Below are 27,722 nucleotides of genomic sequence, written 5' to 3'. Positions count from 1 at the left end.
AGGAGTAGTGAACATGCTCTCGATCTATTCCATATCGTAGAACAAATGGAGCTAACTTTTGATGACATTACTACAGATTTTTCTAGGTTCCATTTACCTCGGCCCATAGGTCCTTGCTCTTCTTTCATTTCACAGCTTAATCAAGTGGCAACGTTCATATCTAGACCTGACGGTCTTTGTCGATGATCTGGCATTGGGTCTAAGCCACAGAATAAGAAAAGAAATGTCACAGATAACGCGCTTCCCGCCGAGTGATCTCATGAAGATACAAAGAAAATCAATCGACGCCGTTGCAGCCACCCCATAAGATACATATGCCGAGAAAGAAGAAAGAAAATCAAAACGGCCTTGGCCCGCTGGGGCACACCGGCATGGATGATTCCACCGTATGCCTCAGCGGGCATGAAAGTCAACAGCAAATTATAGCAGAGGAGGAAACAGCTAACTGGACCGACCCAAAGGAAGACATGGGATAAAAGTCCAGTCTAGATGACCCCCTGCAGAACAGAGATAGAGAAAGAGGGAGAAAAAGCAAGAGCCGAAACTCGCCCATGCAGTGTTGATCCAAGACTGAAGTGAAGTGGTGCTCATTTCGAACTGTATATCTCTCTGTGCTTTTCGGGTTTCACGCAAATCATTCGACGCCTTTCGCAATGCCAGACAACGAGTTGGGGTCGTATCCATATGTACCTTCAATCAAAGAACCGAAAAAAGGACAGACTGTCTCACTCACCATGACAACATCAACACATGTCAAGGAAGAGTGACAAGTGACAGTAACAGCAATTCCAAAAAGCCCAAATACTGAAGTTCAGGGGTCCAATGCAAGAATGCAGAATGAACGGAGTACAAAATTGTGCAAAATCAAACAAATCTGCAGGAAATGAAACAATATAAGAAAAAAGGGATATGTTGCAAGTGTCTACCGTGAGAAAGGATAGATACCTGGGACAAAGAAACGCTGAACATGCATGTCATCAAACCGTGCTAATATGAGAATAATCTGAAACCAAGAACACCTGTATCCGTTATATGAACGGGAACCAAAAGGGGCTCAAGCTGATGTACCGTTAGAGGGTTTAGAAACTTTACTGGCTTCCATGACCTTGTTGAACATCTGTTGTAGCTTGGCTCCACTGGCTTCCTTGTTTGGCCAGTAGTTCAGCGAAACGTAATCCCTACGAAAGTCAGTAAGAAACAACATAGATCAAGTTTTGTCAGAGCTTACCAAAGGCGGACCTCCAAGGAGGGCATAGATTGAGAGCCCTCCAAGGTATTGCGAATGAATTCGCCAATTTTTACGAGGGTGAGACGGAGCTTCTGAGCCCTCTCGTTCTTGCTGGGATAATTCTTGGCTGTGATCATTGACACTTGCTTCAGGTTGGCAACAATGGGCTTGAAGAACATGAAGGCCATATCCTCCTTATTGGAGTGGCCATTCTCATGCCCTTTGCGTCGGCGAAGTTCGTCATTCGAGGCGTCAGACAGACGATGGCGAGGACGATCAATATCCATACCAGATCGAGGGCGCGAGTCGCGAGAGTCGTGACTGGGAGTGTGATGACGATCATCCCGGCCGCCATGTGTGTGGGAGCGTGGTCGTGAACGATCAGACTCGCGGTGGTGACCCTTGCGGGAGCCCGAGGGAGCTGGAGAGGCGGAAATGCTGCCGCTACCAGAAACCCTTGAGTTCCGCTTGTTATTTCGGTGGTGGTTGTCCACTGCCCTTCGTGCGGTGGCATTGTTGTTGTACTTGTTCCTCAAAACAGACATGAGATATTCAGCTCGTCGAACAAGGTGTACAGCACCAGGGGACTTTGTGGCTTTCTCCTCAGTCTGCAGGCGTTGTGTCTTTCTCTCCACTCGGTGTTCCTCGAGGAAGAACTTGTCGCCAAGGCCGAGATCAGCATCATCACGAATCTGAGTCCATGCACCAAATCCATGGCGTGCGATACCAACGAGAAGCATTCCATCCTCACGTGCACCCCATACGCAGCTGTAATCCGCCGTCTTAGTAGCCTCAGGAAGACGGAATGTCCTAAAGTCAGGCAGCGAACTAGTAATGCTTCGGATGAGGCGCATGTCCGGCGGGCGCTCAACAATTGTCCAGGCATTGAGGCGTTTGACGCCGTGATGGTCAAATAGAACTGCCTTCTGTTCCTTCTTTGTGGGATTTCTTCCTGATTGCTTCATTGCCTCCAGTTGTTCAAGGCTTTCTTGAACAAGCGAATTGGCCTTCTCAGTGATTTCACGAAGAGCAGCACGAATGGTGTCCCGATCGCGAGTTTGCAATCGGGCGTCTTCAAGGATGAGCTCCTCAGAGTCATCCATATCACCATAGCGAAGGAAGGCCCGAGAGAGCGCACGGTACTCCTTTTCGCCAAGAGGACGCTTGGGATCCAATGAGGCGCTCTCATCCTCGCCATCATCGATGTGGACTTGAGCTCGCGCTAGACGCTTCGCCTTGCGTTCCTCTCGGGAATCCTTGGGGTCGGTGGGGGCTTGACGTTTGCGGGGTCGGTTTTGTTCAATCACTTCAGCAAGATAAACCTCATCATCCTTGCGCTTTTCCTCAGCCTTGATTTCGTCGAGTTGTTCCTTAGGAATGATGTCGTCCCAGGTGAGGTCATCGACTTTGATGTCGACGAAATCGAAAGCCTTCAAGAACTCTTCGCCACCGTCAGCCTGGATTTGCTCCGCCTCTTCCGTCTGATGTAATTCTGCATTCGCAAGAACAGAGTCGATGTCGAGTTGTTCCAACTTCTTTTGGTTGTCGGTTTGCTCGAACATCTTCTGGCCACGGCGTTTGAGAATCCTGGAAATATCATCTGTGGAATTGGGCTCGTTGACAACACGAGCCATCTTGTTTTGCATCTCAGACGCTTCCTTGTCCGTGACACCACGCTGGATAGTAATGAACTCAAGCAAAAGCTTGTTGCGAGCTCTTTCAATGACTTCCTCTTCAATTGTATCCTTTGAGACAAGGCGGTAAACGCTGACAGGTCTTGTTTGACCGATTCGATGGGCTCGTGCCATGGCTTGCAAATCAGCCTGGGGGTTCCAATCCGAGTCAAACAAAACAACAGTGTCTGCAGTCATCAGGTTAATACCGAGACCACCGGCACGGGTGGAGAGAAGGAATGCGAAATCGGTGCTACCCGGGGCGTTGTAGTGTTCAATGGCCAAGCGACGCGAGGCAGATGGGATAGTTCCATCTAGACGTTGGTACTTGTAGCCACGGTATTCCATGTATTCACTCAGGATGTTGAGCATGCCAACCATTTGACAGAAGATCAAAACACGATGGCCGTCACCTCGGAGCTTGCGAAGGAGCTGGTCGAGAAGCATCATCTTTCCACTACTGGTAATCATAGCACGAAGGATGTCTTCGCGGCGGGAGCTACCTTCCAAGATCTTGGCTTCCGCATTGGGGAACATGAAAGGGTGATTGCTAGCCTTTTTCAACTCCATCATGATATTCAAAAGGGATTGCTTCATTCCCTTGTTGCCGTCATTCAACGCCGCGTAGTTCTTCGTTAAGATGTTCTTGTAGTATTCCAATTGAACATCAGATAGCTCAACTCGGATGATCTTCTCGGTTTTAGGGGGAGGTCAGACTCGACCTTGGACTTGGTACGACGTAACATGAAGGGTTGAATAGCGTCGGTTAATTCAGCCAATTTTTGCGATGCGGCTTCGGCATTCAGATCCATATCCACATCGACTTCAATCAGGCCGGGGTTGAGGAAGTCCATCAAGGCTGAAAGTTCAGCCAAGTTGTTTTGAATTGGGGTACCGGTGATCAGAAGACGAGCCTGGCACTTCCACTCAAACAGCTTGATGTAGAGTTGAGAGTCACGGTTCTTGAGACGGTGGGCCTCATCGACTGCCATGAACTGCCACTTGAATTGCCCAAGGAAAGGAGAATCGTTCATTGCGTACTCATAGGTGGTTAACAAGACATGGAATTTGGGACGCTTGGGGTTCCCATCTACCATCAGCTCATAGTCACGAAGGACGGAGCGTGCTTTTTCGCTACCGTTGTAGACCACGTAGTTTAGGTCAGGTGTCCAATTGTCAAATGTGTCAGCCCAAGCTGGCATAGTGGAGAGGGGGACGATGACAATAAATGGCCCTTGCTGCCGTCTGACATGCCGCATCCAGTTGATGAATGAAACGGTTTGCACGGTTTTTCCAAGACCCATCTCATCTGCCAGCACAACATTACGACCTCTGACCCAGTTGAAGGCCAAGAAGTTGAGACCCTTGATCTGGAAATCCTTCAGCTCTCCGTTTTGTAAGAAGGTAGGGGTGCCGTGGATGGGCTCAAACGACTTGCGTGTGGCCAGGTTGGTCTCGTTCTTGTCAGAGATAGGTTGACGAGCAGTGCGATCCAAGAAACGATCAATTTCGCGCTGTGCAATTTCACTGATCAAGTCCTCGGGCTCCCATGTACATGAGTCGTATAAGAGGCGTTTCCATTTGACGAGGTATTCGGTGGTGCCATCTTCGCTATCACGTACACCGATGACTCGTTCAACCATTTTGTAGTCTTCAATTGCCTCGACGTCACGCTCGCGATCAAGATTCCACTTTTCCCGGTCCTCCGGGGGGGCATCGACACCATACCGTAAGCGGATATCCTCGCTGAGGACCTTTCGAACGTAGTTGTCAACACGTCGCGTACTGCGGAAGTTTGACATAGACTCGTTGTTTTCCCAAGTGGCATGATAGTGGGACTTGTCCTGCCACTTGATGCAGAACTCAAAGTCATTACGGTCGACATCCTGGGTTTGGGGGTCAACACCCTCCTTGAGGCGGTGATTGAGAACGACATCGACGGCAGGTCGGTTGTCTTCAACATATGTTTCCGCCCAGTAGTTCGGTGCAAGGTCCTCCGGGTCTTCTTCAAACATGGCTTCGTCCTCATCATCCTCTTCATTGTAGTTCGATACCTTATTAGCGGTTCGCGTTGAGAAGCGAACCTCATTCAAAGAAGGTTCATAGCTATTGGTTTGTTGGAGACGTCGCCTTCTTGCTTTGCTTGCACGAGCACTCTTTCCCCCATACTCATCACTGTCTGACTCGGATAGTGACGACACAGTGGCGGACCGCGAGGCTTTAGAGGGCTGTTGGGATGTTTCGGTACGCCGACGCTTTGAACGCGGCGCGACAATATCTGACTCTGAATCAGACGAGTCGGCGAGGTGGCGTGTTGTGCGAGCGCGACCACTTCGGCGAAGTCCATACAAGTCGGGATTTTGTCTTATTAACTCGGTTTCGGACACCGGCGACGATCCGCGCCTCCCACCGCGAGCGGAGGGAGGGGATGAAGAGTTTTCACGGCTGTATGTATTGGCCTCGTCATCATAGTTATCCTCTGCAGCATCATCATCCTCGGCATCTGAATCTGCAGACGCGCCATCATATGAGTCGTCCGCGGCATCGGGTTCGGGGGAGGACTCGGAGACGGGATGTGAATCAATGAGCTCGGACGGGCTGCGTTCTCGTGGCGCTACCGAATTGCCTTCGCCATGGCTATCATCCGCGATGGGCAAATCAAGGAACGCGTTAGACATCGTTGAGGTGGAAGGAGGTTCTTGAGCAGATGGGATCACCATGCCAGAGGCTATAACCGAGGGGCAGTCAGCATTGAAGCTCAATTCGGACTAGGACAGGCATGAGAGATGCAGAGATGGGTAAAACAAGGTCACGCGATCCATATTGCGGTAAAATGAAGCTATAAACCCAGTAGAATAGGCCAGGACATTAGGTTTGATGGAGGGTATGTTTTTTTGATGACGGGTGGGATGGACGCTGCCGGGCATGAAGAGAAGGCAATGGCCAGGTTGGCACAGGCAATCAGACTCGAAGATAGCAGTGACATATTGCTCGCAAGACCGCAGTCCATCAAGAAATGGATCGGAGTAGAAATGAGGTATTTCAAGGATTCGTGCAGTGGGTCGAAGAGCGCGGAGATGTACCGCGGCGAACGATTCGGGCGACAACTCTGAGATCAAGGAAAAGATAAAAATTACTTACACTCCATAGCGTGGTGACCCCGAAAGCGGGGGATCGGGAGATCAATGTGGAAAAGAAAATGGTGGGTGGGGGAGAAGCGTTGGCTGGTATGGGGGAAGAGGAGACGAGACTTGGAAGAACAAGAGGATTGGGGACTGGAGGGTTTGCTTGGGTTTGACACCCGATCTCTCAGGCAGAAACAAGCCTCCCGATGTGGACTAGCGTGTTCGCTTGCCGCCGGCATCTCGCCGGATCACGTGGCACAGGATCAAAAGTTACTCCGGGCGAGTCCAACAGCCAATCACCGCCTTGATAAATAAGTGACGCAGTTGGGGCCTGAGGCACTCCAGCCCACAATACGAAAGAGAATGCATTCAATTCTGCCGCCCCTCGTTCATTGATAGTGTGTTCTGTCCTCTTTACAAAGTCGAGTCTGCGCGGACATCTGGTGCTTTTCTGCGCCCTTACATACCTGCGACAGCACTTTTCGGCCTAATCCATCGCAACCCCCTGCGTCCAGTTTGGGCTCATTCTTTTTTATCTTCCTCATACCTCATCCAGGTTCTTTGAACCACATCCGCCGCCATGTCTGACAAGCTTACGCGGTATGTTTCGGCAGCTCTTGAAGTCGTATATAGCTTTGCTAACGTGTTTTTCTCTCTATAGTATTGCGATTGTCAACAGTGACAAGGTTCGTCGAGAAATACCCCACTAATACCGTTTTCTCTCCGGTTCGCGACAGCCTGGCTCACATGAATTCTTTTCAACTCTACAGTGCAAACCGAAGGTACGCGACTCCCCATAATATTCTCATGGTTATATCAGGGGCTGATCAGTTGCAGAAATGTCGTCAAGAGTGCAAGAAGTCGTGTCCCGTGGTCCGCACTGGAAAGCTTTGCATTGAGGTCGACCCTACCTCCAAGATCGCCTTCATCTCCGAGCGACTGTGTATTGGTTGTGGTATCTGTCCCAAGAAGTGCCCCTTCGGTGCCATTCACATTATCAACTTGCCCACCAACCTCGAGACCCAAGTCACCCACCGTTACTCGGCCAACAGTTTCAAGCTTCACCGTCTTCCCATGCCCCGCCCCGGTCAGGTCCTCGGTCTGGTCGGAACCAACGGTATCGGAAAGAGTACCGCTTTGAAAATTCTGAGTGGCAAGCTCAAGCCTAACCTGGGTCGATATGAAAACCCTCCCGACTGGGAAGAGATTCTGAAGTACTTCCGCGGTTCCGAACTGCAGAGTAAGCGCCAGCCAGATACAATTGAAGAATATCAGAGAAGCTAACTTTAGTAGACTACTTCACCAAGGTTCTTGAGGACAACCTGAAGGCTGTCGTGAAGCCTCAGTATGTCGACCAGATTCCCCGCGCCGTGAAGGGCCCAATCCAGCAGGTCGCCCAGCTCATCGAGGCTCGTGTCCAACTCGATAACAAGGACGAGATCATGGACGTTCTCGGTACGTTATGTTTCCTACTTCAATGCATTGTAGAAACTCGCTAATATTTGCCCAGAGCTGCGCCAGGTTGCCGAGCGTGATATTGGTCACCTTTCCGGTGGTGAGCTTCAGCGTTTTGCCATTGGTCTGGTTTGTGTGCAGAAGGCCGACGTGTAGGTTTTTCCGTGCATGGGGTCCAGGTCCATTGCTAATACTAGTATAGGTACATGTTCGACGAGCCTTCCTCATATCTCGATGTTAAGCAGCGTTTGGCTGCTGCCCGCACTATCCGTGGCCTTCTCCGTCCCGACGACTACGTTATTGTTGTTGAGCACGATTTGTCTGTGCTTGACTACCTCTCCGACTTCATTTGCGTGCTTTACGGTCGCCCTGCTGTTTACGGTGTTGTGACTCTGCCTTCCTCCGTCCGTGAGGGTATCAACATCTTCTTGGATGGTCACATTCCCACCGAGAACTTGCGTTTCCGTGAGGAGTCTCTCACTTTCCGTCTTGCTGAGGCTGGTGAGGACTTCATTGTGGACAAGGACCGCGCTTTCTCCTACCCGGCCATGGAGAAGACCCTCGGTGGCTTCCACCTCAAGGTTGAACCCGGAAAGTTCACCGACTCTGAGATCGTTGTCATGATGGGTGAGAACGGAACGGGAAAGACTACCTTCTGTAGAATGCTTGCTGGTGCCGAGAAGCCCGACGGTCTCGTCTCCGTCCCCAAGATGAACATCAGTATGAAGCCTCAGAAGATTACCCCCAAGTTCCAGGGTACCGTCCGCCAGCTGTTCTTCAAGCGTATCAAGGCCGCTTTCCTGTCTCCCCAGTTCCAAACCGATGTCTACAAGCCCCTCAAGATGGACGACTTCATTGACCAGGAAGTCCAGAACCTGTCTGGTGGTGAATTGCAGCGTGTCGCCATTGTCCTGGCCCTGGGTATGCCCGCTGATATCTACCTGATTGACGAGCCTAGTGCCTACCTGGACTCCGAGCAACGTATTGTCGCCGCCCGTGTCATCAAGCGTTTCATCATGCACACCAAGAAGACCGCTTTCATCGTCGAGCACGATTTCATCATGGCCACCTACCTTGCTGACCGTGTCATCGTCTTCGACGGAAAGCCATCCGTGGACGCTCGCGCCAACACCCCTGAGTCCCTTGTCACTGGCTGCAACCGCTTCTTGAAGAGCCTGGACGTCACCTTCCGTCGTGACCCCAACAGCTACCGCCCCCGTATCAACAAGTACAACAGTCAAATGGACCAGGAGCAGAAGTTGGCTGGTAACTTCTACTTCTTGGAGGAAGAGGCCTGAAAGGGGCGTCTACAACGAGCGACGTCGCCGCCGTCACAAAAATGATGGCCGCGACCCTGAGCAGCGGCGAAATTGGCGCCGCGGCGACAGGAAGATCATGTGGTTAATGGCGTTCCCGGGCGTTTACAGAGCCTCGGCGGTTCAAGGCAAGCGACTGCATCGCTGCGCCGGGTCCTTTCCTGGTGACGACGATAGTCCCTCGGACGAGGATGGCGATGGCGATGGTGATTTAAATGGCAGCAACGACTACGGCTAGCGAAGGGGTGACCTGGTTCGGTTCACTTTAACCATTCCCTGGTCTAGTACGCTCATTTATTTTGGCGACCTGCTGCCATTCGTCAATCCATCATCAAATGCCTATGTCGTTATTCGCCTTGCAACTACCTTTACTGGCTCTGGATTTGTTTGACATATCCAGGGTCATTGGCCACCGAACGGGAACACTTGTCTGCAGATCTTTCACCTTCACACCTTTTCATTTTTTGAAGGTGAATTGGGATCGGCATGGTTAGTTCCAACGGAGTTATTATACATTAGGTTGGAGGGTTTGGGTTTTCAAAAGTTCTTCAAACTTTTAGCATCGGTTTAAAGATGGATTTTTCGAACTGGATTGGTCCTTCTGGACCAAGGATGGCATGGGCTGAACTGCTGGCTTTCTTGCCTCTTATCTTTAGATGGGTTTGACCTGCTTGCAGATGCTTAGAAATGCTATTTTCTATTTTCATCTTCAATCCAAGTTATGTTTTCTAAGTGCTTTTACATCTCATGTGAAAAACATTGTTACTTAGGGCATTTGGCCCTAAAATGCATAATATATATTTCCAAGACGCGAAGCGTTTTGGATCTGGAGTTTTTTTTGGATCTGGAGTTATATACGAGGGCTAATGGAAAAAAATATGAACAGGTAAGCCAGTATATGATAATTAAGAGCTCAAAATTCAAAATAAATACATGCATACCTGATATGTCTAAATTACAGAAATCTGATATATTACATTGCCAGTATGCGGAGGCAGACCCACCCAAGGCAAGACCGCCAAATCGAAGAGTATTAGCACTAGCACTGGCTGCACCTACTGTACCAAGCGGGCTATGTTGAAGAACCATGTTGGAGAAATAGCCGGGCGCAAGCACCTGCTTGAGTCGAGCCTCTAAGCGAAGAAAAATGGTAGGTGATAGGGGGCATCTGTGAATATTATTTATCTTCAATGCTGCTCTGGTTCCATTTGTGTACATACAAACGGCCCTGTCCCCATACATCCCCGCCTGGGAGATTGATATACGCAATTGGACAGCTAGAAATAACATTGAACATTGAACTTGCGAGTATTCAGCTTGTATCTTATCCACTAGGAAGAAAAGAGAAAAGAGTTGGGGACTCTATTCCTTCTCAACTTCTTCATTACTGGAGTGAATTACGCTCTCATTCTGCCCTATATCCTGCTTCGCAAGAGTAAACAGTCTGAAAGAACATATAACTTCAAACGTTGTTGATGTAACTTCGGCTTGGTATCCTACCTTTCAAACGAGAGAGAAAAGAACCGAGAACTCTATTCCTCCTCCTCAATTTCGCCCTCTTCGCTGCCAGAGTGAATAGCCTTTTCATCCTGCTTGGTATCTTGTTTTGTATCTTCTCCCTCTTCGGGAATGGCAGATTGCTCTCGACGAGGAGCCCGGGAGCCTCTGCTGCGATCCCGCTCACGGCTATCACGACGATAACGCTTCGCAGACCGGCTGGCAACGCTTTCAGAATCACTGTCGCGCCGGCGACGACGGTCTCCACTGGCCACACTCCGAGTGTCACCGCCGCCACCGTAGTCAAGCTCGTCACGGCCGCCACGGGGGTCACCACGGGTACGGTAAAGACGTTCGCGCTGGTCCTCGCGTGGGTCGGCATCCCGGGCAGAACGCGAACCACGATCGAAGTCGCGGTCCCGAGAACGGTAACGGTCACGGTCACTGCGCTCATCACGGCGGTCACGGGACGGGGAGATCCCACTGACCTTGCGGTAGGTACGTTCACGGTCTGCCTGGGCCTTACGGCGGTCTGCTTCGTATGCATCGAGTTCTGGGGTTCGGCTGACTCGTCCGCTGGGTCCCCGTCGTTCTCCTCGGCCGCTGCGGTAGTCACGGTCGCGGTCGTAATCCCGACGGCTCCCACGGCTTTGGGTGTGGGATTCACGCTCCTTCTCGGCGTCTTCGTCTCGTTCTTTCATGCGGCGGATCGTCTTGTCAAAGGCAGCTTCCCGAAGTTCATCTGATTCAACGGCTTTGTATTCTTCGTACTTCTCAAGGCGCGGTTGGACTTCGCTCCAGGTGTCGGTTACCCGAATCGGTGGCTCCAGACGCTTGATTCGAGATCGCAGGGCGTCCGCGGCACGACGTTGGTGGCGGTCTGCGGCATGCTTCTCTTCTTCATTACGCCGAGCAGCCTTATCCTGAATACGCTGGAAAATAAGACTGAGAATATCGGAGTCGATTTTAGAGGTGCGGCGGTCCGCAGTCATGATGGCATTGAATTCATCGAAAGACGTTTCAGGGGTGACTTCGTATCGTTTGTCCTGCATTTGTTAGCTTGACCAGTTCAGTTGCGTAAAAACATTCCTAACTCACATCGAGAACATCAAGTACATCGTTTCGGGGGCCACGCAGCGAGCGCTCCTCTTCTTCAACCATATCCCAGAAAAGCTCAAGAGGCGTCGATCCAGGCTGTCCGAGAATTCCATGGTATCTGGGGTCATCCTGAATCAGTGGGCAGATGTTCATCCACTTACTGCCTGCCTTGATCTTTCCCTGGGACCGGAGCTCCTTGAGCAATTCCAAGAACTGCTCTCGGGCCTTGCGCTCCTTTCGGGCTCTTGCTGCCTTGTGCTGCTGGCGAGCATCGTTGAATGCGCGTTCCAATGACTTGATGTGATTTTCAAAGGCGGTCAGAATATCAGATTTGCTCAGGGTCTTGAACTTATCATCGCCCTGAAACTTATCGTCCGACTGAATGATAGCATGTGCCTCGGACCAACGCGTGTATGGCTCTAGGTCCAGCGAACCCAGGATGTTGACCAGCTCATCCATGGCGGCCTTCCGGGTGACAGCCTCCTGTTCGACGTGAGTCTTTTTGAGTTGAAGGATGTACTCCTCGAAGAGCTGGCGTCTTTCGCCTTCATCGTCGGTAGCCCGGAACGTGGTCTCGCCCTCAATAATAGGACGGATAGTCTTCCATCGACTGTAGTGCTTGATCTCAGGATGCCGCTTCAACATGGTATTGAAATCTGCGCGGAGCTTAGCGAATCTTTCTTTCGCTCGGTCCTTTTCCTGCATGCGAACCTCAACCGCGTATTTCTCAAATGCTGCTTTGCGGTCTCGCGGGTCTTTGAGAGCGCGGTATTGAGGGTCTTTGATGGTGGCGCGCATTGTCTCCTCCCACGTCCAATCGGGCTGCACATTGTGTCGCTTGAGCAGCTTCATGAATGCGCTCTCGGCTTCCTCGAGGGAATTGTAGTCAGGATCAGTCTGCGCCTTGAATTCTGGTGCGGCGACTGTGCCATTGTTGTCATAAGAGCCGTATCCAATGCGCCGGTCGCCGTATCCTCGATCGCCTCTGTCACCTCGGTCGAAGTCGTCGCGATCACGATGTTGAGATTGCGGAGGGTAGCTTGAGCCACCTGCGACAAACGATGAGCCGCTAAAGTATGGTTAGTACGGATGCTGGCAGGTTCAGGGGTTGCTTACGCGACTGGAGCTGCTGGAGGAGCCGGCGCTTGTGCAAGTGCATTCTTGTATTCATCGGGAATGTCCCATCTACTCGCCTTGGTTTCCGTGTGGTACCAGTACTTGCGCCCGTCGGCTGTAGTGTGTTCCCTCCAAGGCTGGTTTTCCAGAGCAAGCTAAAGAAGAGTTAGCCCAGTTCAGAACAATTGGGTTTGGCACGTACCTCAACCGCAGTCATCAATTCTTGCGGCTTTGTCCATTGTGTCGCCTTTGTCTGTACATTGTAATAATAGACGCGTCCATCTGTATTTCGCGCTTCCTGCCACAAGGCAGCTGAGGGGCCGTTGGGATTCATGGCGGTTGTTGGAGCGAGAAAGAAGTGAAAACGGAGGATTGATGTAGCTCCGCGCGTTTGCACTGTTTGCACCGTAGACTTATCGTTTATCTCCTGAGACTCGAACTCTCTCACTTGTCTACATGCGACGTAGCAATGCCTGGCTTGGAGATCCCAGGTGAATTTCTACGCCATGCTATTCTCGACACAGTAGTCCCCCATGCGCCAGCACTCGACATCGAGGGGGCCTTGAGTTCGGCTCTAGAGGACGGAGCTGATGACCTCCCCTCTGTTTTGTCGTCAATTCCGCAGCGATCTCTCTTGTTTTTTGGTATGCTAGTCGCCAGTCCTCCTGAGCTTTGTCTTACTTATTAAAGTGCTATAGATGAATTTCTCCCTGTCCGTATCGTTCTGCGACTGTCCGATTGTTCAGAGACCATCCTGAAGCACTACCTACCTCGGCTCGAAGTCAGGCTCGACGTGTTTGCAGTCGACCCGGCCGAATCAGTTGCTGAGAATCCTACACCAACCCGGGATATCATATTCTCAGGGACAGTGCGCGGTGAAGATGATCCACTCGTTGTGTTCAATGAATTCGAGGGCGAGGAAGGCAGTGGTAACCATGTTTACTTGGTCTGGAACATCGATGCCACACTCAGTGAGTTTGAGACCGTGACCCGACTGAGTAGTGGCTAACGAATATACGCAGAACGACCCCGTATCCGTATCCAACAACCGTCACTTTTGTTCATTGCCTCTGCTAGCCTGAATCCGTCTGATGGGTGTCGTCAGGAGGACTCACAGGATGACTATCTTCCCTCGCTCGTTGCGGCATCCACAAACATGCTCCAGCCTTTGTCTGGCGACAAATCAATCAGCCACAAAGAGCCTTTTCTTCCTGCATCCAGACTCTTAAGGGTTGTACCAACAACATACAACGAGGACCCAATATACAACATCCAACAACAACATGGCCACCCCTTTCGTGTTGTTCCTGCGGCGAGTGCAAGGATACGATATTCTCGACTCAATTCATACACTGGTCTTCCAACGACCATTGCCAGTCTCGATTTCGAAGTCACGCCGTTCTTGAGCAGCCAAGTCTCGTTTGACAAAGCAGAGCTTCACCTATCTGAAGGGACGATTGAGTCATTGTCTGACATACCAGGTCTTGCCCTCCCATTAACATGCTACCCACGAGACGATGTGACCCTCATGTACAAACTCACGCCAGAGTATGGCCCTGAGACCAACCCCTCCTCCACTGCCATGTTCAGCATGCTAGATATCTCACTTGGGGCAACAATTATCGTGGACAATGACTGCAAACCGCGCATTTCTATGCAATGGAGAACCAATGTCGACTTCTCAGTTGCCTTAAACCCTACTTATGGGGGTCCGAGTCCGGCGCTGCAAAGAAACAACCGCCCTACCAGTCTGTCGGTGTCAACCCAAGCCGGTGTATCACCTAATAACCGCAGCTCATTGCGAGAACGGGCGTACTCGGTCACCGATGTGGGTGTAACTATCTCATTCTCTGGGCCTACCCGTGTGCAAGTGGGATCTGTTTTCTCCTGGGACGTGTTCATTGTCAATCGATCAAATGTGCCCCGCAAATTCGCTTTGATTGCGTTGCCACGGAGAAAACGCGTGGATCCGCGAGGACATGTTGCTCGACCTTCCTCGTCATCCATCACTAGCCGAAAGGAGGACCATGTGGCCGAGGCAGTGACCGACGACAATATCGTGCATGCCAGACAAAAGAGTGTAGCCGGCCAGGAAGTTGAGTTAATCAGCTTGAGCACGGATATCCGTGTGGGGTACGCACTCTATTCCAATCTTCTTTATCTCCACTAACATTTTCTAGTCCTCTCCCGCCGGGAACCTGCCACTCAACCGAACTCAAACTCCTACCTCTAGCCACGGGACCCCTTCACTTGGAAGCTGTCCGGCTTATAGATGTGAACACGAACGAAACGACCGATATCCGAGACCTCCCGGACATCCTGGCGGATGATCAGCTTCGCTCTAGTTGAGGGCATCCCTACACTGTATATAATATCCACAGAAATGAGCTACTCGATGAGTGATGCAAAGATAGAATCTATAAATCCTTATGAGACACGACGGGGGCAGCTGGCTGGCTGCTGACAATCAAGCTGCGTGCCGGCTACTGTAACTAGTCATGACATTATACGAGATGCAAACCAATCTCTCAGTGCACGATTGATCATATATGGCACATTCCCATACTGGTACCATTGTCGTCCAAGGTCTATACAACTTTTCGCCAGGAATAATGTTGTTGAACATAATTTGCACGCGACGGGCTGATGATCTGTGAATCCCGCGGTAGTGAGTACCATATTGACTGTTTAACTCGTAGATTGACTTATGAACTAGGCTGTTGCTGAATTGAATCGACTTCAAAAGTCACACGAGTGTATCAACACACAATCCATAGAACCAAAATAGGTCTCGAACCAGCCCGAATCCCGCCACAATCCACCTCCTATCTCGGGATCAGAGTAAGAAGCTTCCCTTGCTCAGCAATCAAGTAAATCTCAATAGTAGACATCAAGTTCTTCCCTCCAGACCCACTCCCAAGCACCTGCTCAGCAAAACCCGCATCTGCAAAGTCATAAACAACTCTGGATAATACCGCTGGATATCCCTCTCCGACACATCGACCACCGCGGTGCTCCAGTCATCGCCATCAGAAGCGAACAACATGCATTCAACACCTTTTTCACTAGTCCACCACTCGGGCATCAACTGTCTATTACTCTCAGCTTGTCGTAGGTACCGACCAAAATCCTCGATGCATGCATAGAGAAAGTCCTTGCAGTGGGGACGGTCATCCCCCACGCGGAGACGGTAGGAGTCAATGAGCAGCTTGAAGACGTCTCTCTCAGACCGGTCGTGGAGCCACCTGTTGGAGCGAAGTTGGTGGAAGGGCATGGCAATTTCAGCATCTAGGACATCGAATTTGTCGGTTGCGAATCTGTGATTGCTCTCCGAGGGTTTTTCGTCACTGGGAGGACTGGCCAAGGTGGCGGCGGCTGCTGCGACTGCTCCTGCAATTGCCTTTGAGAGGGCTTTGGCGTGGACGTTGGCTTGGGATTTGATTGTGCAGGCCTCCTTGTGGAACTTCCAATCCATCTTCTGACAGGGCTGGCTACAATACCAGGCTGACTCGCAGCGGCTGCATTTCTTAAGGCTTCTGGTGCCGGGGTCTGTTTTGCCGCATGCATTGCAGCTCTTCTCGATGGGAGAACGTTCGTCTGTCATTATGGTTATTGTTGTGGGTTTCTGTTAGTTTATTTCGACATGGGGGTCAGGTTCGTATAAACCAGAATAGGTAAATCGAAGAAGGCTCACGTCTTGTTCCTGTGTCGTTGATGATGCTGTACGCGAACTCCTGCTTGTGATAGCTGGGAATCGACGAACAGCACCGAAAGGAATGGAAAAGAGGACAACGCTTTTGAACTTGATGCTCCAAAGTGGTAAGTGACGAAGTTGGGATTGAGTAAGCAGATTGATCAGATTCGAACCAGCAAGCAACTACGCTTCGGCTCACTATGCCTAACGATCAGATTATGAGAACATCTCACTCTACTGGCACTTCCTGCTCACTACGGTTACTTTCAGTATGAGCTAGCTCCGATCCAATGACCATATCATCTCCGCTACTCTGACATCAAAGTAAGACTCTAAACAATTGCGAGGCCTCTCAACGCTCAAATTTCATCTGCACTTTCAGCAGATGCATCACACTCTGCTAACCGGCGATCACCCCATACAACTGCTCCGCAAAGATACGGAGCTGCAAAAGGATCAGAGGATCCCCATAACGTTCTAGGGGCTGCAACGCGTCAGTGGGGCATGCATGAACAACCCCCCTTCCAGGCCTCATCAGCCAGCGCGAACTGAATGAGCTTCTCGGTGTCGTCGGGCGACCACCACGCGGGCAACAGCCCCTTTCGCCATGCTAGCTTTAGCGACGCACGGAAAGCGTCGCTCTTGGCCTCGGTTACTACCCCATTGTGCATCATGCTCACGAGGTAGGTGCTTGCGAGCTCGTCTTCCCAGAGGCAGGACCATGAGCTTGGCAATATAGTGCTGCTACTGTGTCATGTAACCTAGCATCAGGTAACCTAGCAAACAATATAAACACATCAGGACGCATCCCAATTGAGCGTAGCTGTATTAGAGCGAGCAATGAGTGATGTTCCAAGCACGGTCTCCGTAAGAGAGCCTGTAGGCACCGCGTAGTAACCGTGGCTACCACTTCACATGTATTATGGAAGAGAAAAAGGATTTTGTTTTGATTACCGGGGATTGGGCTAGTAGCAAAGCATCAAGCCTATCTATGATTATGCATCCATGGGTGCTCCATGTGAAGTGGATGCTAGTACATGCGTGCCAAGATGGCCCCAAAACCCAAGGGTGCGAGGGTCGCGAGTAATTTATACATCCATTGTTCTGTTTCAATCATATTGACGCGACACACAGCAAGGAATCGGGCATAAGATTGATGGATTGTTGTATATGTTGTCTACGACGTAGTCAAGCATTATATAGTCCAGAAAGGCCTCTGATTGGCTGTCTGAGATGACGGTGTAATCGACGACCAGGTGACTTTTGTTAGTCATGGCGAGACGCGGAGACACTGATGGGAATCTTGGGAATCTGCCTGTTCTCAATGCTCTGACAGCCTCTTTTCTTGACATAATTTTATACAATACTATAAACCCGGAACTCCGGGGCTAGCATAACCAAGTTCATCCGGATTTCATTGACTTTGCGTCATACTGGCGCACCTCGCCCTCATCCCAACCCCAACCAGTCATTGTGCTCCCGTCATCATCCTTCATCATGATCCTCTCCGCGAAGCGAAAAGTCCTGGATGGCCTGAATAAGAGATACATCTACGGTCGCGTGGTATGTGATCCGCCCAGCCCGGCGCCTCGCTGTCGCTCCCCCGGCCTGTTTGAAGGAGGCTAACCCTGTCGCCTGATGTCATTATTCTACAGCCTCTATTGCACACGATCATCTTTATCATCGAGATGGCCGTAGCGGCACGGCTTGCTGCCAAATTTAACGCCTACTATGCCGAAAGGCCAGGTATGCCTCTACCCGCCACATCCCGCTGGGCCACTCTGACATGTTATCTTCATATAGTGCTCACTACGATGGTCACCAACGCTGTAAGCTGCCCTTAGACTCGACAGGTCCCAATACGAACAGATAGTTGACAGTGCATGGATATAGGTGCTTGGTGGTGTCGCCGATACTGTTGCGCAGCTGATTACGGCTGTCAGAACCCGCCGGGCCCAGACCTCTGGGAACAGCGAAGATTTCCTCTCAATAGAGATTCATGACTTGGACAAGGAAAAGCCTCCTGCCGTCGGGGAACTGGGTTTTTCCCGTCGTTCACCCGCACCCTTTGATTTCGAACGTCTCACCAGGTTCATGGCCTATGGTTTCTTCATGGCGCCGATTCAGTTCCAGTGGTTTGGCTTCTTGTCCAGGGCGTTCCCGCTCACCAAGATGAACCCGAATGCTCCGGCTTTTAAGCGCGTTGCGTTTGATCAGTTAATCTTCGCGCCGTTTGGTATGTCCTCCCTTTTTACTCCATCGAACTGAGCTGACTCGTAAGGTCTGGCGTGTTTCTTCACCTATATGACCATTGCCGAAGGTGGTGGCCGGCGGGCATTGACACAAAAGTTCCGTGATGTCTACCTGCCTACTCTGAAGGCCAATTTTGTACTCTGGCCAGCGGTACAGATTCTCAATTTCCGCGTCGTGCCTATTCAGTTCCAGATTGTGAGTTCCGCAGCTTGTGACAAGAGACCCTAGACTAACCTCTCAATCAGCCATTTGTGTCAACCGTTGGTATCGCATGGACCGCGTACCTTTCTCTTACCAACTCCGCGGAGGCGTCCTAATTGCACGCTTCAAGCGAGTGTCACGTTAACGACCGAGTTATATAAATCGCAATGTTTTTGCTTTATTAGGCGCTTCGGGTGAACGGGTTTCATGTATATTGTTATATGGGTTTTGCATTCCAAAAGGTCGGATATTGCACATTTGGGAATCAAATCGGGGTTTGCTGTCTATGGACTTTTTAGGGAATTTGCTTTCAACGTCACATGTTCAATGTAGCGGCTATGGACATTTCCATCAGTAGACGATTTTCCCCAGAAACCTCCGACCCCGAGGCTACAAGGACCTTCATGGCCCGGCCCTCTCCGTATCGACGGCAGCTCTGACATCAGTCCCGCATCAGCCCGATCAGTTCTCCGGGGCTGGTGGGGGTTACCCAGAAAAGAGGTACATATATTTGCTAATATACTTCCAGTACAGCGAACCAACTCACTGACCAGAGAGTACCGCTTCCGGACGAATACATCACCGGTAAGTACCAGTTGCTACGGGATGGCGACCTCTTCACCGGGCCCCACCAAACCAACCCCTCCACTCTTTACTGATCGCGACTCACCGTGGCCTGATTAGTTCTCCTTTTCTCACCCCTCCTTCATTCTTACCATTGTTGACTATCATACTCACAATGTCTCTCTCCAACAAGCTCCCCATCACTGACGTCGACCTCAAGGACAAGCGTGTCTTGATCCGGGTGAGTACCCCGTACTCAATTACCAAACTTCAGCTGCTAATTGGAACAGGTTGACTTCAACGTCCCCCTCGATGAGAACAAGAACGTTACCAACCCCCAGCGTATCGTTGGTGCTCTGCCCACCATCAAGTATGCCATTGACAACGGCGCTAAGGCCGTTGTGCTCATGTCCCACCTTGGCCGTCCTGACGGCAAGGTCAACCCCAAGTACAGCTTGAAGCCCGTTGTCCCCGTCCTCGAGGGCCTCATTGGCAAGAGTGTCACCTTCACTGAGGACTGTGTCGGTGCCAAGACTGAGGAGATCGTCAACAAGGCCACCGGTGGCCAGGTTGTCCTGCTCGAGAACCTGCGTTTCCACGCCGAGGAGGAGGGTAGCTCCAAGGATGCCGAGGGCAAGAAGGTCAAGGCCGACAAGGCCCAGGTCGACGAGTTCCGTAAGGGCCTCACTGCCCTCGGTGATGTCTACGTCAGTATGTGTCACCCTGCTCCCTCGACTCTCGTTCCCAGCTAACCCACTGTAGACGACGCTTTCGGTACCGCCCACCGTGCCCACAGCTCCATGGTCGGAGTCGATCTCCCCCAGAAGGCCGCCGGTTTCCTCGTGAAGAAGGAGCTGGAGTACTTCGCCAAGGCTCTTGAGAACCCAGCCCGTCCCTTCCTCGCTATCCTCGGTGGCGCCAAGGTCTCCGACAAGATCCAGCTGATCGACAATCTCCTGCCCAAGGTCAACAGCCTCATCATCACCGGCGCCATGGCCTTCACCTTCAAGAAGACCCTGGAGAACGTCAAGATCGGCAACAGTCTCTTCGACGAGGCCGGCAGCAAGATCGTCGGCGAGATCGTCGAGAAGGCCAAGAAGTACAACGTCGAGATCGTGCTCCCCGTTGACTACGTCACCGCCGACAAGTTCTCCGCCGACGCCAAGGTCGGCTCCGCCACCGATGCCACCGGTATCCCCGACGGCTATATGGGTCTGGACGTCGGCCCCAAGTCCGTCGAGTCCTACCAGAAGACCATTGCCGAGGCCAAGACCATCCTCTGGAACGGTCCCCCCGGTGTCTTCGAGCTGAAGCCCTTCGCCAACGCTACCGAGAAGACTCTCGATGCTGCGGTCAAGGCCGCACAGTCTGGCTCCATTGTCATCATCGGTGGTGGTGACACTGCCACCGTTGCTGCCAAGTACAAGGTCGAGGACAAGCTCTCCCACGTCTCCACTGGTGGTGGTGCCTCCCTCGAGCTCCTCGAGGGTAAGGACCTGCCCGGTGTTGCTGCTCTGTCCAGTAAGTAAATGATCAAAAATAGACGGGAAGGGGCACCCTGGATTCGAGCATGTTTATGAAACTGTAATGTACACAGCCAATGAAATTTTCCTTTAATCATATCGTCCTAAGAGAATCTTTTCTGTTCTTAGATTGGATAGCTAAGTCTGGTGTGCTAGGTACGAAACCCAAGCTTTGAGTGGTATGCTCGATTGAAGGGACACGCAAATACTACATGTGCATGTAAATAGAATCCAATATAAAAACTTACGATTATCCCCATGACAGAAGAGATGTAAGCAGATACTCCCAGCCACATCATAGATGTACCTCGCAAATCCATGTCCCCTTTTCCGGTATAGCATCCCCAAGACCTAGGACCTTGGCCTAAAAATCAACGAAAGAAAGGAAACGGGAAAGTAATTTGCGAAGCCCAAGGCTCCAGGCTCATATTCACGCAATAAAAAAAGAGGTCATAAATCAAACAAAACATTTCTCATTCCCCTGACAAGCCCACTTCATCCATCATCAATGACAGACACGACCACCCTTCTCCTATTTCCTTCCTCGTTTCATCCCAATCCGTTTCGCTCCATTCTAGTGACAGGGGTATAGGGAAAGTGCGAGACGGAAGGATGGAATGGCCGATCGATGTCGAAAGCGATGCGGGGTTCTTTCTGTGTATGGGATTGCGTGGCTTGTCTTGTGCTTGGGCTTGGGTTTGTGCTTGGTGTTTTGTTCAGGATGAGGCTTCGACTTTCTTTAATTCTTCTCTGTTGCGGGTGGGGTTTGTTAGTTGTGTGATTGATGGAGGTTGCTGAGGGAGGGATAGCTGCGGCGAGGTCATGGTTGGGAGCGGGATTGAGGGGGATTGAAGGGATATTGGGTGTAGTTGGAGCGGGCATAGCGCGCCGGGGAAAAGGCAAAGGGCAAGAAGAGACAGCAAAGGACATCGCTGTCTAGGGCAGTAGGTGACCATCGCGGGAATACGCACTGGAGCTGCTTGGAGAAATCCTCCGCGGCATCGTCGTCATCCCAGCTCTCCTCCCAGAGGTGCTCGCTACCTCCATTTGCTGTCGAGCCAGAGGTTGGCTCGGCTTCTTCCTGGGGCCAGTCTGTGTAATGCTGGGTCAGTGTCTGTCTGTCTCTGTGGGAAGGTGTTGCGTTGGGGTACCTTCAACGGGGAAGTCTTCGAACTCGTCGTCTTCCTCCAGCACTTGGGGCTTTTGCTGCTGGGGCTGCTCTGAGAGCTCGGACTTTTGGGTGGAGTTTGACATTGTGTGTGTGATGTGTGTAGTTGAGAGAGGTGAGGTGTTGGAGTTGGAGCTGTCAGAGCTGGAAGCGGTGACTAAGGCGATAGGCGATAAGATCAATACAGGGCAGAATACAGTAAAAAGAAGAAGTTAATAGTGTGTAGTTAATAGTTGATGGGTAATATATAATAGTTAATAGGTTAAAGTAATAAATAGAATGTCAGAATGAGAACTAATATAACATCAAGCTCCAGATCCGATCCGATCTCGAACTCGCTAACAGCTTCGCCCCTCGGAGGTGCCGGCAAGTCCAGTCTTAAGTCCATGGAAAGTGATTTATTACTTTCCTCCCGTCAGATTTGGCCCCTCGTTTTCTTTCTTTGTCTTTCTTTAACTCTTCGCAGATGTTCCCGGAATTTGTGCTCGGATTCGGATTCGCATGGGACCGTTGACATTCTTCCCAATCCGGTGTTATCTCACGCCTCAGCCTTAACCATACTTGTTTTCCACTTCCTACCGTTAATTTTCACCTCTATAACTCTTGGTCTGCACCATGTTGCGAGTCGGATCATGGCTGTATGGCAAGAAGCCGACACAGTCGGTGGACTCCATGGTCGAAATAAAAGACTGTGAGTGGCGCTGTGGTTTACTCCGGAGGTCATGTGCGTGCTGACAGCGATATTTTGCGATAGTGGTGGAGGCGATGCAAGGTGTGCACCCATTGAACGCACAATCGCGGAGAACTTGGCACTGATCACTCCCAACTAGCGGCGACACTCATTCTCAATGACGATGTTGACGGCGCCGAAGCCAATCTTGCCACGGGGTCCTCTACTTTCCACCTGGTGCGTGATCGTCACTATATCCGATGACGTACCGCCGCTGACTGCGATATAGCTGGGCAAAGGTGTGGTCGCATTCGTGCGAGCGACATTGGGATTCGAGCAGGAGATTATGCGACAAGGTGGAGATACTTTCCGGATTTTGAGACGCAATCATTCTGACTTGTGCAGCCTCCGAACGACTCGGCGAAGCGGAAACTAGCGCGGGCAGCGACCAGGCTCGGGCGCAACAGAACGTCAATGCCCCCAATGCCTTCCACTCCGGTATCTATGCTCCTGGCTCGGAATATGCGCTTTGCCAGGCAATCGCCCAATTGATGAGTGCCGTTGTGGGGGTACTGAACGAAAGCCTAACAGAAAGTATCAAAGCTTTCTATAGACTTAGGAAGGCTTATATTACGTTAGACGCCATTATGAAGATGGAAGAAAAGTTCATGGAATCACAAGATCCGAAGAAGGTGCTACTTCCCACCACCAGCGACCTCTCGAGGTTGAGTGCCGAATGTCCGGACAACAAGTCAGACTCGTCGAGCCAGACCTCGAAGAAAGACGGCAAAGTGGCTACAGCTGAAACCGCAGAGCTCAACCGATCATTAAGCGGGTTGGCCGTATCTCCTGAAACAGCATCTCCGGGTGCCTCGACAGGCACTTCAACGCCTTCTGCAAAGCACATCCATCACGACCCTGACTCGGATATTTTCAAGAACGAAATCGATGTTTTCGTGCACTCCGGCGCCAATTTTTGCTTCGGTATTCTTCTCCTACTGATTTCCATGGTCCCACCAGCATTCAGCAAGTTACTTTCCATTATCGGATTCCACGGCGACAAGCAACGAGGACTGAGGATGCTCTGGCAAGCCAGCAAGTTCCACAACTTGATCGGCGGTATGGCTGCCCTGGCATTGCTTGGCTATTACAATGGCTTCGTTCGCTACTGTGATATCATGCCCGACCCGACTCCTGGTGAGACCGATGTTGAGGGATACCCGCAGGAGAGACTCGCTGCTTTGCTGGCCGAGATGCGGTCCCGATTCCCTAACAGTCAGCTCTGGCTGCTGGAAGAATCGCGTATGAAGGGAGCGAATAAGGACCTGGAATGTGCTCTTGAGCTCTTGAGCACGAATGCCAAGAGCCCGCTCAAGCAGGTTGAAGCATTGTGCGTGTTTGAGAAGAGTTTGAATGCATTGTTCCTCCACCGATACGACGTCTGTGCCGAGGCATTCATTGAGGTGAGTTGTTAACCCCAATATCAGAGACATCCCGCTGATCTTGCAGTGTGTGGACCTCAACTCCTGGTCCCGATCCCTATATTACTACATCGCCGGATCATGCCATGTAGCCCTATACCGACAAAGCCTGTCCGATCCCAAGCTGGCAGAAGAACACGCCAAGAAAGCCGCCCTATACATCCGCCAAGCACCAGCGCACGCGGGCAAAAAGCGCTTCATGGCCCGCCAGCTCCCATTTGACATCTTCGTAACCCGCAAAATCGCCAAGTGGGAAGCACGCGCCAAAGAGTGGGACGTGCCCCTGGTGGATGCCATCGGCGTGGACCCCATCGAAGAAATGATCTTCTTCTGGAACGGCCACAGCCGCATGACCGAAGCGCAGCTTGAGGAATCCCTCACCCGACTAGCCTGGTGTGAAAGCGACGTGAACAAGACCTGGTCTCGCGAAGGCACAGAAGAAAAAGCCATTCTGGAACTTCTCCGCGCGGCTGTTTTGCGCTCACTGTGCAAATATGACGAGGCGAAGAAGATCCTGCAGACTCGCGTGTTGAATCACGATAAGTCCCTGTTCAAGGGCCATCTGAAGGATGACTGGGTCCACCCTGTGGCGCACTTCGAGATGGCGGCTAACTTCTGGATGGAGCGTTCCACGTACCAGACGCTTCATGGGTTGTCTACCTCTACCCCTGCCGTTGAATCTGACAAGAAATCCACCAACTCTGGGAGTAGTACCCAAATCGATACTGAGAGACAGAAGGTACGCAAGTGTAAGGAGTACCTTGACCATGCTGCCCGGTGGGAGAGCTATGAATTGGATGCTCGCATTGGTCTCAAGGTTACTGCTGCTATGGAGGCAGTTCACAAATGGGAGAGCGTGCATCCGTCCGCTTAGGTTAGGTTCACACGGGAGTCTACTTATTTCGCTGTTCATATGGGTGCATGTATCATACCATAGATAGACATGTTTAGACGTTAACGTGTTCTAATCTGTTTTCTATACTACTCACGTGACGTCACATGAAACGGCCCCCACTCCCACCGGCCGCTTTCTTTCCCCACACACGGCACGTCGGAGTTAATGGCATGCCGACATCGAGTACAATACTCGAAATATCGGGCTTCGCTACATTGAAGCTGCATGTACAATGTCCTGCTGAATAGCCTATTGGCATAGATCTCACAGCCCTCCGATCGAGACTCCGATCAAGGCACCAGGGTGCTCGACATGGTTGACACGCCACCGAACCGATGTAACCGGATAGCACGGCTCGTCCGCCATCGGAGGTCCGAAAAGCTTGAATAAAACAATGAGGGTCCCTCCAGTTGACTCCAGTTCGAACTAAGCCTCAGCCCTGCTTGCTTTGCTTTGAACAACTCGCGAACCTCTGGACCGGGCTCCTCTTTCCTCTTTCTCCCCGTTATCTCCGAGGGCAATATCTTTTTCCATCGGAGATTTTTACAGATACCCCGATACCCCAATTTTCAATAATTCCCTCCCCAACGGCCATACAGCTAGCTACCTTTGCAAGTTGCAGCAAATGTCAATGTCATATTGAATCCATAATCCATGAAAATCACAACACAACGAAATGACAGAACGAACACCCCAACTCCATTCAGATCGCAGCAGCGTATCCATATCAAGCGACAACATCGAAGCGCAATCCCACCACAGCCACAGCAATGAAAGTGCCGTCACAGCATCACTAGCAAAACAAACCACAGTCGCATCGGGTATATCCGTCTTCGAGCAGCGCGCGCAGTCGGTCATATCGCGTATTCGGAGTCGCGAGCCTGGGCAGACTGCTAAATTTACGCATCCGCTTTCACATACGAGGACGACTGAGGATGTGATTGTTGATTTTGAGGGATTAGATGATCCGTACCGGCCTTTGAACTGGGGTTTTAGGAAGAAAGCTTTTACGACTGTTTTGTATGGGTTGACTACTATGGGTGAGTTACGTGTGACTTTTGGATTTAAGTTAGTGTGGATGTATGTGGATTGAGCTGATTTTTTTCTTTCTTAGGGTCTACTTGGGCGAGTTCAGTGTAAGATCTTTGTCTATCTTGTTTGGGTTGTGTTGGATTGGAGCTAATTGTTCGTAGGTATTCGACTGGCCAGGGGCAGATCAGTGAGGAGTTTGGTGTCTCTAATGAGGTTTCTACACTAGGTACATCATTGCTACTGTTCGGGTTTGGATTGGGTCCTTTGATCTGGGCGCCTCTATCGGAAGTGTTTGGGCGCAAGCCCGCTGTGCTGGCGCCGTACTTCCTCGCGGCTGTGTTCTCGTTTGGTACGGCTACTGCGAAAGACTTGCAAACTATTATGATCACTCGATTCTTCACGGGCTTCTTCGGCTCGGCTCCAGTGACGAATACTGGCGGTGTTTTGGGTGATATCTGGACACCCGAACAGCGTGGAGCTGCCATCGTTGGTTATGCCATGGCAGTGGTTGGTGGACCTGTACTCGGTCCAATTGTCGGTGGTGCCATTTGCCAAAGCTATCTCGGCTGGCGATGGACCGAATACGTGAGCATCTTCTTCCCTAAGTTACCACTCAAAACCCCCACTAACAATAATTAGATCACAGGCATAATGATGATGTTCTTCCTAATAATGGACATCCTCTTCGTCGACGAGAGCTACCCACCAGTACTACTAGTCTACAAAGCCCGCCGCCTCCGATTCGAAACAGGAAACTGGGCCCTCCACGCGCGCCACGAAGAATGGGACGTAACCTTCAAAGAACTCGGCAACAAATACCTAGTGCGACCCTTCCAACTCCTCTCAACCCCAATCTGCTTCCTAGTCGCCCTCTACGCCTCCTTCGTCTACGGCATCCTCTACCTATCCCTAGCAGCCTTTCCAATCGTCTTCCAAGAAGACCGCGGCTGGAACCAGGTCGTCGGCGCCCTCCCTTTCCTCGCTTACCTAGTCGGCATCCTAATCGGCGGCGTCATCAACCTCGCAAACCAAAGCTTCTACCTCAAACGATTCAAAGCAAATGGTAACCGCGCCATACCAGAAGCTAGACTGCCACCCATGATGATTGGCTCTGTCCTCTTCGCCGCGGGGATGTTCGTCTTTGGCTGGACTAGCCCGAAACACATCCATTGGATTTGCCCGATGATCGGTGCTGTCATGATGGGTTTTGGTTTCTTCACGATCTTCCAGGCTGCGCTAAACTATCTCATTGATACATTCCAGAAATACGCTGCTAGTGCTATTGCCGCCAACACTTTCTTGCGCTCTATCTTTGCGGGTTGTTTCCCGCTTTTCACTACGGCTATGTTTCATAACCTAGGGGTGCCTTGGGCTGCTAGTGTTTTGGGTTTCTTTTCTATTGCGCTTATTCCAATCCCGTATTTGTTCTATATATACGGCAAGCGGATTCGGGCGCGTGGATTTTGGTCGCGAGAGTCTGTTTGAGTTGTAATTTGAGCATGTGGATATCATTTGTAAGTAGTGCTAACTTAACGTTAACTTATACCTTGTACATACTTGTGGCTAGTGCCGCCTTTGCATTGGAGATACCCTTGAGTTTCAACCATCTTACTTAACTTGCCATTTCTTTTGATATGATGGAATCTACGAGCGAAACATACTTTACCTTTTAAGGTTTACTAGGTAACCGAACTACTAATGGGAGAATATTCAATAGAGACGTTTCGATATAT

At 51.0% G+C, this 27,722-nt stretch overlaps 12 protein-coding genes across 12 annotated transcripts; 6 read left to right on the top strand and 6 right to left on the bottom strand.

The window, feature by feature from the left end:
* Nucleotides 1-602: 602 nt before the first annotated feature.
* Nucleotides 603-3,498, bottom strand: N7446_013509 (uncharacterized protein; the record flags this gene model as incomplete). The annotated part of the gene is made up of 2 exons (XM_058522249.1): nucleotides 603-1,178; nucleotides 1,229-3,498. The coding sequence occupies 2 exons, from the start codon at nucleotides 3,496-3,498 to the stop codon at nucleotides 1,055-1,057; spliced, it is 2,394 nt and encodes a 797-aa protein (XP_058365726.1). The 3' UTR covers nucleotides 603-1,054.
* Nucleotides 3,499-3,536: 38 nt separating this feature from the next.
* N7446_013508 (chromatin-remodeling ATPase CHD1) lies at nucleotides 3,537-6,049 on the bottom strand (the record flags this gene model as incomplete). Its single annotated transcript, XM_058522248.1, has 2 exons — nucleotides 3,537-5,629; nucleotides 6,043-6,049. 2 exons carry the CDS (start codon nucleotides 6,047-6,049, stop codon nucleotides 3,537-3,539), a joined length of 2,100 nt encoding a protein of 699 aa, XP_058365725.1.
* Nucleotides 6,050-6,606: 557 nt separating this feature from the next.
* N7446_013507 (ATP-binding cassette domain-containing protein) lies at nucleotides 6,607-8,779 on the top strand (the record flags this gene model as incomplete). Its single annotated transcript, XM_058522247.1, has 7 exons — nucleotides 6,607-6,626; nucleotides 6,688-6,712; nucleotides 6,797-6,808; nucleotides 6,864-7,266; nucleotides 7,320-7,481; nucleotides 7,537-7,633; nucleotides 7,684-8,779. The coding sequence occupies 7 exons, from the start codon at nucleotides 6,607-6,609 to the stop codon at nucleotides 8,777-8,779; spliced, it is 1,815 nt and encodes a 604-aa protein (XP_058365724.1).
* Nucleotides 8,780-10,329: 1,550 nt separating this feature from the next.
* On the bottom strand, nucleotides 10,330-12,842 carry N7446_013506 (snoRNA-splicing protein PRP40; the record flags this gene model as incomplete). The annotated part of the gene is made up of 4 exons (XM_058522246.1): nucleotides 10,330-11,340; nucleotides 11,393-12,461; nucleotides 12,509-12,663; nucleotides 12,711-12,842. 4 exons carry the CDS (start codon nucleotides 12,840-12,842, stop codon nucleotides 10,330-10,332), a joined length of 2,367 nt encoding a protein of 788 aa, XP_058365723.1.
* Nucleotides 12,843-12,977: 135 nt separating this feature from the next.
* N7446_013505 (TRAPP trafficking subunit Trs65 domain-containing protein) lies at nucleotides 12,978-15,068 on the top strand (the record flags this gene model as incomplete). Its single annotated transcript, XM_058522245.1, has 4 exons — nucleotides 12,978-13,152; nucleotides 13,207-13,479; nucleotides 13,531-14,641; nucleotides 14,689-15,068. The coding sequence occupies 4 exons, from the start codon at nucleotides 12,978-12,980 to the stop codon at nucleotides 14,855-14,857; spliced, it is 1,728 nt and encodes a 575-aa protein (XP_058365722.1). The 3' UTR covers nucleotides 14,858-15,068.
* Nucleotides 15,069-15,333: 265 nt separating this feature from the next.
* Nucleotides 15,334-16,112, bottom strand: N7446_013504 (zinc finger MYND domain-containing protein; the record flags this gene model as incomplete). Its single annotated transcript, XM_058522244.1, is given in 2 exon segments — nucleotides 15,334-15,472; nucleotides 15,484-16,112. 2 exon segments carry the CDS (start codon nucleotides 16,110-16,112, stop codon nucleotides 15,334-15,336), a joined length of 768 nt encoding a protein of 255 aa, XP_058365721.1.
* Nucleotides 16,113-16,696: 584 nt separating this feature from the next.
* Nucleotides 16,697-16,876, bottom strand: N7446_013503 (uncharacterized protein; the record flags this gene model as incomplete). The annotated part of the gene is made up of 1 exon (XM_058522243.1): nucleotides 16,697-16,876. The coding sequence occupies one exon, from the start codon at nucleotides 16,874-16,876 to the stop codon at nucleotides 16,697-16,699; it is 180 nt and encodes a 59-aa protein (XP_058365720.1).
* An 823-nt stretch (nucleotides 16,877-17,699) lies between these two features.
* Nucleotides 17,700-18,772, top strand: N7446_013502 (Mpv17/PMP22 family protein; the record flags this gene model as incomplete). Its single annotated transcript, XM_058522242.1, has 6 exons — nucleotides 17,700-17,765; nucleotides 17,858-17,948; nucleotides 18,006-18,031; nucleotides 18,096-18,438; nucleotides 18,484-18,650; nucleotides 18,701-18,772. The coding sequence occupies 6 exons, from the start codon at nucleotides 17,700-17,702 to the stop codon at nucleotides 18,770-18,772; spliced, it is 765 nt and encodes a 254-aa protein (XP_058365719.1).
* A 623-nt stretch (nucleotides 18,773-19,395) lies between these two features.
* Nucleotides 19,396-20,749, top strand: pgkA (phosphoglycerate kinase pgkA; the record flags this gene model as incomplete). Its single annotated transcript, XM_058522241.1, has 3 exons — nucleotides 19,396-19,461; nucleotides 19,511-19,931; nucleotides 19,983-20,749. 3 exons carry the CDS (start codon nucleotides 19,396-19,398, stop codon nucleotides 20,747-20,749), a joined length of 1,254 nt encoding a protein of 417 aa, XP_058365718.1.
* A 710-nt stretch (nucleotides 20,750-21,459) lies between these two features.
* N7446_013500 (proteasome regulatory particle lid subunit SEM1) lies at nucleotides 21,460-21,997 on the bottom strand (the record flags this gene model as incomplete). Its single annotated transcript, XM_058522240.1, has 3 exons — nucleotides 21,460-21,493; nucleotides 21,715-21,835; nucleotides 21,895-21,997. 3 exons carry the CDS (start codon nucleotides 21,995-21,997, stop codon nucleotides 21,460-21,462), a joined length of 258 nt encoding a protein of 85 aa, XP_058365717.1.
* A 529-nt stretch (nucleotides 21,998-22,526) lies between these two features.
* Nucleotides 22,527-24,936, top strand: N7446_013499 (TTC39/IML2 family protein; the record flags this gene model as incomplete). Its single annotated transcript, XM_058522239.1, has 6 exons — nucleotides 22,527-22,602; nucleotides 22,666-22,683; nucleotides 22,742-22,818; nucleotides 22,871-22,937; nucleotides 22,987-24,044; nucleotides 24,091-24,936. The coding sequence occupies 6 exons, from the start codon at nucleotides 22,527-22,529 to the stop codon at nucleotides 24,934-24,936; spliced, it is 2,142 nt and encodes a 713-aa protein (XP_058365716.1).
* A 697-nt stretch (nucleotides 24,937-25,633) lies between these two features.
* Nucleotides 25,634-27,474, top strand: N7446_013498 (MFS transporter; the record flags this gene model as incomplete). Its single annotated transcript, XM_058522238.1, has 4 exons — nucleotides 25,634-25,997; nucleotides 26,072-26,093; nucleotides 26,151-26,574; nucleotides 26,629-27,474. 4 exons carry the CDS (start codon nucleotides 25,634-25,636, stop codon nucleotides 27,472-27,474), a joined length of 1,656 nt encoding a protein of 551 aa, XP_058365715.1.
* Between the last annotated feature and the right edge of the window lie 248 nt (nucleotides 27,475-27,722).

Source organism: Penicillium canescens (genome assembly GCF_028828765.1).
Source record: "Penicillium canescens strain IBT 15451 chromosome Unknown utg000011l_segment0_segment0, whole genome shotgun sequence".
Classification (NCBI taxonomy): Eukaryota; Fungi; Ascomycota; class Eurotiomycetes; order Eurotiales; family Aspergillaceae; genus Penicillium; species Penicillium canescens.
The sequence above is the reverse complement of the archived record's forward strand: the minus strand, read 5'-3'. Positions and strand labels throughout refer to the sequence as shown.